Source organism: Ammodytes marinus (genome assembly GCF_949987685.1).
Source record: "Ammodytes marinus genome assembly, chromosome: 19".
NCBI lineage: Eukaryota > Metazoa > Chordata > Actinopteri > Uranoscopiformes > Ammodytidae > Ammodytes > Ammodytes marinus.
Genome location: NC_137223.1, coordinates 24,666,899 through 24,674,398, shown reverse-complemented (window position 1 = coordinate 24,674,398; position 7,500 = coordinate 24,666,899). Strand labels below are relative to the sequence as shown.

At 37.0% G+C, this 7,500-nt stretch overlaps 1 protein-coding gene across 1 annotated transcript in view; it reads left to right on the top strand.

Moving 5' to 3' along the window:
* myt1la (myelin transcription factor 1-like, a) overlaps positions 1–7,500 on the top strand; it is a gene marked incomplete at both ends in the record, with an annotated part of 52,834 nt that overhangs the window by 3,449 nt on the left and 41,885 nt on the right. Inside the window, 2 exons of the mRNA XM_080047522.1 lie at positions 700–816; positions 1,480–1,836. Of these exons, the coding sequence (XP_079903648.1) occupies positions 700–816; positions 1,480–1,836 (474 nt within the window). The remainder of the gene's footprint in view (positions 1–699; positions 817–1,479; positions 1,837–7,500) is intronic.

Here is a 7,500-nt window from a genome sequence, read left to right as displayed (position 1 = left end):
ACATATTTTAAACACATAAACAACACACAACCTGGACCTATTTAAACACATAATGAGACTGGCCACATTGCTCTCCTAATGATAGATTCATGTTGTAACAGCCTTTTATTTTTTTTTATTATTTTTTTTATATTTTAATTAAAAAAAAACTCATTATTAGTTATAGGCTATTTTATTATTATTTTTTATTAACATATTTAAAAACATACTTAGGCTATATATTTAATTTTTACATTTAATTTTTTTATTAACAGGTTTTAAAGACACCTGTTTGTGACAGCAATAGACATTATGTAGTGTTTTTTGTTTTGTCCTCCCAACGGAGCCAACCCTAACAGTTATCCGGAGTTAGAGTTTTTTTTTTTTTTAACCTTTATTCCTACAGGTAAATCCCATTGAGACCGAAGACTCTTTTGCAAGGGAGACCTGTTTTCCTTTCCCACGTTACCATTCACACACACATTCATACACCGATAGCAGGCTAACTATCGACATTCACACGAGGCAAAGTGGGTGAAGTGTCTTGCCCAAGGACACAACAACTATGACACAGGTGGCAGGGCGGGGATCGAACCTCCAACTCTTTGATCATCAGCCGACCCGCTCTACCACCTGAGCCACAGTCGCCCCAAAAAGGAAGGGTTAGGCTTAGATTCAGTTGAAACAGTTTTAAAGTTTTATTTATTTGTTGTTTTTCAGGATCATCATAACCCAGACTCTCCGTCGTCAGGGGAACGGGACAGTAACCGTGGTAACCAGTCCAGCCCGCCTCACCAAGTCCTCTACAGTCATCTCCCTCTGCACTCACAAATACAGGTAATTAATTACATTTTATTATTATTATTATTTAATTTTATTTATGTATATTTATTAACCTTGTTTAATGTTTTTGTGTGTTTTTATGTAATATATTTTTTTTTGCTAATTTTATAATGTCACAAATCCAGGTGTTTAACTTTATTTTATATATATTTTAACATTGTTTGATTGTTATTGTTTTTTATATTTTCTTTTATTTAGTTAATTTTATTATCTCTAATTTAATTTTAATTTTTATGTTTATTTAAAAACAAATGTATATATGTTAATCTTTTTGTAATGTTTTTTTTGTTATAATTTTTTTTAAATTGTATTATTTTTGATCAAATTTAATTTAGGTTGTGCGTTAATTTTATGATAATTTGTTAGCATTTTATTTTTTAGTTTTTGCATATTTAAAGAAATCATAGAAAATCATGAAACGGTCATTTACCAATAAAACAAAACATTATATTGTGTTATTATAGAATTTTGGCATTTCCATCACTGGAAAACCAGATAGATAGACAGACAGACAGACAGACAGACAGACAGACAGACAGACAGACAGACAGACAGACAGACAGATAGATAGACAGACAGACAGACAGACAGATACATATTAGGGATGAGACTCCCTTCAACATTTGACTCCAATTAATAATTTTTTCCCTTTTCCAGGTCCGCTCTCCGTTCCCGATGATCCCGATTGGAGGAATCCAGATGGTTCACTCTGTCGCCTCGTGTGTCAACGCGCCTCTAGGCCTCCAGGGGGCGACACCGAGCCTACCGGGGGGGCACCAGGCATCTACACGCATTCTACCAACGAAGAAGAACCCATCGGAGGAGTCCAACCAGGCCGTTTTCGAGAGGGGAATTAGACTTCAGGAATCGCCATCATCAACATCGACATCGCAATCGCAGCCACAAAACTATTTACATCGAGACGAGAGCATTCACACCTGCACCAAAGCCATCGCCGATCTCTGCATCGAATCGGAGGAGCTAGCTGCCGACAGACGGAGAGATTTAGTAGATGTAGGGAAAGTTAATTTCTCTACTTCTTCTTCTTCTTCTTCTTCTTCTTCTTCTTCTTCTTCTTGTCAAGACGGCCATCAGCTGCTCAATATGAGATCGCCGCCGCCCGTATCCGCGAATACAACACACAATTCGCCGAACCCGAATTTTTCACAAAATGAAAAAAACGGAGGAGGGCAGCAACAACAACAACAACACAGCAGGATTAAGCACTTTAGCTCAGGCCTGGAATCAAGGCCTACTGCGTCCATAGTAGTTTCTCCTAGCAGACCGAACGCCGGATGTGAAAGCAGCATACAACAGCAAACGGAGAGAGAACGAGATGGCGAAAGCACAAACCGAAACAAGGATAAGGTCTCGTAGGGGGGTCCGGAGAGGAGAGAGGAGGAGAAAGACGTTTTGGGAAAGAAATTTGATTTGATTTTTTTTTTTTTTTTTTTTTTTATTGGATTACAAAGGAAAGGGAAGAAGTGCAACTGAGAGAGGAAAAACTTTTTACTTTTGAACACTTTACACACTTTATACACACACTCTCTCTCACACACTCACACACACACACACACACACACACGCACACACACACACACACACACACACACACACACACACACACACACACACACACACGTACATAAAACAAAACAATGCATTCAGAGAAAAACAGCTCTGGTCAAAGGGGAAACTGTCTGCACTAGGTTTTGGAGTTTTGAGGCTTAAAAACTTAAACTCTTTAAGTTGGAAGTAAAGCTGTCTTTACATCTGAGCCAAGTCATTATATTTAGTTGAGAAAACTTATCATTAATATGTCATGAAAATCTTTCTTATTTTAAAAGATAATTTTTTGGGCATTTTCAAGCTTTATTAGATAGTACAGAGTTGAAATGGGGAGACAGAAAGAGAGAGAGAGAGGGGGGGATGACCTGCAGTAAAGGTCCACGGGTCAGATTTGAACCCACGACCACTGCAACGGAGGCCGGAGCCAATATGGTACGCCGAGCACCCGAAAATCTTTCTTTTATATTTATCAAAATTTCAAATGTTGAGTTCTACAAACTGAGAATTTAAGTAAAAGTTTAAGTGCCAAGTTGTTGTTTTAATGACAGTTTTAACACTGTTTACGTTTGAATCAACATTTGGACCGACTTGGTTTAGTTTGTTTCATCTGTTTGACGGAGAATAACTTGACACGACTGTTATTGTTTGAAATTTGGGGCGACTGTGGCTCAGGTGGTAGAGCGGGTCGGCTGATGATCAAAGGGTTGGAGGTTCGATCCCCCGCCCTGCCACCTGTGTCATAGTTGTTGTGTCCTTGGGCAAGACACTTCACCCACCTTGCCTCGTGTGAATGTCGATAGTTAGCCTGCTGCGTGGCTGCCATTCAGCGCCTACGGCCCCTCAGACCACCACCTCAAACATACAGCAGTCATACACATTCACACCAGGCAAGGTGGGTGAAGTGTCTTGCCCAAGGACACACCCCCAAGATAGATACACCGAGGTCAAAAGTGGATACCTGTGCATGGAATTATAAAGTGTGAAAATATGAACCATATGAAAGATACATTTTCCTTACATATATTTGATTTGATTTGATTTGATTCAATTTATTTCAGACATATCAGACATACAAAACAAAATGAAAAGCATGGAAATACAATAGACAAAAATGATGTTTTCACAAAAAAATTAAAAGAAAAGAAAACAAATTATCTGTATTGCTGAGATATGCCTGAAAAGGAGCAGGAAGAAGTATACACTTATTTAATCCTACCCCTTTTCCATAGTAAAAAAAATAAAAAATAAAAATATTTATTAAGTAGGCTATATATAAGTTATCTCAACAGAAGATAATGAGTTGGCTCAAATATTAAGCAGTTTTAGCCTCAATATTTCTCATCAAAGAATAAAACACAAACTTTTTGCGCTTGTAATGTATGTGACATTACGTTTCTTATTTAAAGAGAATTTTAATGTGGAATTTGCAAACGGTTTCCACACGTACGTCATCACTCGACATCTGAATCTCAACACATCTTGTATGAGTGTGTGTATGAATGGGTGAATGTGGTAAGATATGTAAAGCGCTTTGGGGCTGAGAAAATCGGCTAGAAGGCGCTATATAAGTCAAGTCCATCTACCATTTTACCATTTATCTTAACAATAAGGACTCTGGATAAACGGTACGTCACAGAATACGAAATCAGACAGCTAAATGTGTGTGCCTTTTCGTTCATCTTTTCATTATTTTTGTTTTTTGCTTATATTCTTATGAGCCGGAAGGGAAATGTAAATGCAAAAAAATACTATCATGTTTTTTTGGCGTATCAAGCTTTGTATTAAATGCGAATCCCCCCTTTTACGTCCAACGAATTCCCCATTATTATTATTATTATTATTTTTTTGGACACTTTAAAAGTTCAACGCGCGATGTGAAGTTATCATGGATATTACTATTACGTACGGTTGCACTAAGAAACATATTTTTATATGAGTGAACATTTTTAAAAAATTTTGGCTTTTTTTGTTCTGGTGTACAGCAGGCGGCGAACCTATATAATACTATTTATTATTGTTACCAATGTTTCATAAAATTGTACATTTTTTTCTTAAACGTGGTGGATGCCTTTTTCTATGTACTAAGAGCATGTTTTATTTTGGTTTTTTTTCGGCTATCGCTTTACATAAGGGCGAGGATATGTACACTGTAATATGGCTTTATATGTTAAGACCTATTTATATACGTCTACTTGGAGGTATATACACATAGAAGTAAGATTACAAGAATATTTACCCAGCATATGAATACATACGGTATATAGAATCTATCAACATGTCCGTCTATCTATCTATCTATCTATCTATCTATCTATCTATCTATCTATCTATCTATCTATCTATCTATCTATCTATCTATCTATCTATCTATCTGTCTATCTGTCTATCTGTCTATCTATCTATCTATCTATCTATCTATCTATCTATCTATCTATCTATCTGTCTATCTATCTATCTATCTATCTATCTATCTATCTATCTATCTATCTATCTATCTATCTATCTATCTATCTATCTATCTATCTATCTGTCTATCTATCTATCTGCACTTAACATTAAGAATTACATTCACATTAAGGTTATGGTAGTTGTTTTGCTTGTACATTTTCTCTACGCTGATCTCTGCCTGTTCTCTCTGGTTGTGATAGTTTTTTACTCACTTTTTCGTGGTATTTTTTCTTGATTTTTATTTTTTTTAATACTGTGGCCGTGTTGGAAAAGCCCTACTGACGTCCTACTCATACTAAAAGCCCTACTAATGTCCTACTCATACTAAAAGCCCTACTAACGTCTTACTCATACTAAAAGCCATACTAACGTCCTACTCGTCTCATACTCAAAGCCATACTAACGTCCTACTCATACTAAAAGCCCTACTAACGTCCTACTCGTTCTGAATTTTGACTTCAATTTGAGTATGTTGTGGTCTTGTATGCGAGTTTGTGTAGGCGAGAAATGCCCGGATGAGTACTAACTTCCGGGAAGATTTTGTGTATGGATCGATAGGATACTTTTCCTACTCAACCTGCCCCACAATGCATTGCGTCTTTTCAAACGACACAGAAGTTTTTTTTTTATTCTTTATTGCTTCTGTATACTTCAGTGTAAACGGTCTGACGAACCTCGCATACACAATGGATGGTTAAGTAGACAGTATGTAGTATACATGTTGAGTATGTAGGAGGGAGGACGCTAGTAGGGCTTTAACAACACAGCCACAGACCTGCTCTCAGCATTAAGTGAATGAAGATGCCTTTCTCTTCTTGCACCTTGGCATTCTCAAAATAAAATTGTTTTTTCTTAGCCCCCGTCCTATCTACACACACACACACACACACACACACACACACACACACACACACACACACACACTCACACACTCACACACACCATTTGGGAACGAGTATTGATGTCAACTAGTAATTCGAAGGTGTTGCTCCACATTCAGTTAAATCAACTTTGCTTGAATGAAAAGGGTTAGGGAAAACATTCCAGTCATCTCCCCAAAACACACACACACACACACACACACACACACACACACACCAAACTCTCTTGACATATGCACCTTATAATTCTGAATACCTTTGCCATCAAACTCTGGTCAGTTTCGTTTTGCAAATCGTTGACCGTAGTTCGTGCTTCGAAACCCCAAAATTGTCCAAAAAAAAACTAAAATCATAAACCATTTTACAGGTTGTGCAATCGAGGCTGTCTGCACTGCTAAACTGCGTTCCAATCCCCATACTTCCCTACTATTTAGTACGCCAGATAAAGATTTAGAATGGTCCCAATACATGCACCTCAATTGTAGTATGCCGAAAGTAAACAAATGCCCCACTAACTCCGATAGCATTTTCGAGTATTCGTCTTTATTCTTGACATTTCTCGACATAATTAAAGAAAATCTTCCTTATCTGATTTTTTTTTCTCTCTCTCCCGTGGCCCTAAAACTCTTCTGTGCTTTAGTATGTAGTGTAGTAAAAAGACTAAAACTCTTCTGTGCTTTAGTATGTAGTGTAGTAAAAAGAAAGAGTATGTGATTTGGAACGCAGGGCTATTTATTTTTCTATGATCCCCCCCTTATATAGGACGTCCCTTCTGTGAACAATATTCAATATTCAGCCCAAACATTAAGCATACTTAAAAATCCCCAAAACCAGGAGACGAAGGGAGCAGTTTGTGATTTTTTTTTTTTTTTGGGGGGGGGGGGATTTTTCAGTGACGCAATTATTATTATTTTTAGTTTGTTGACAGTTTTTGGGTGGAATCGGGCAGGTTGCAATGTGAGTGTGTTTTCTCTGTGTACTCTATATTTGGTGTGTATTTTTCGACCAGCCGAGCCTATATCCTCTTCTTATGACTCTTTTTCTATTTCATAAAAATCTCCCTCTGTTTTATTGTACTCTTATCATGATGAAAAATGACGTCTTTATAAAATATTTCTCTCTCTCTCTCTCTTCCTCTCTCTCTCTCTCTTCCTCTCTCTCTCTCTCTCATTCTCTCTCTCTCTCTCTCTCTTTCTCTCAAAGATATCAAAGCACAAAGCCATTGTTTAGAAATGGCGACAATATAAAAAGTTTTTGAAAAAAAGGAAAAAAAAATGTATAATGTGCATTTTAAAGGGTGACTCTTTGTGATGGTGTTCGGTGACTTAATACGATGTATCATGTTTGAACCCAGTTGCAGCAGCTGAAGTGGATAACAGTGGATTGTTGTTTTCAAATAAATATGAATAGAATAATTACTTTGTCTACGCTCATTTTTTACAGCTCTTATGTCTCACTCTCTTTTTATGGACGAGCATTTGTGCAAAAAAAAATGTTTATATATTTTTTATTTTAGATAAAATAAAAAAGAAAAGGGTTTGATTCTCGGATGAAGAGAAATCAATTTTTTCTACCTTTTATTTATACAGGTAAATCCCATTGAGACCGAAGACTCTTTTTCAAGGGGAGACCTGTTTTCCTTTCCCACGTTACCATTCACACACACATTCATACACCGATAGCAGCAGGCTAACTATCGCCATTCACACAAGGCAAGGTGGGTGAAGTGTCTTGAAATTTTGAAAAGCACCCCCTCTCAAAATGGATTTCACTTCACCCG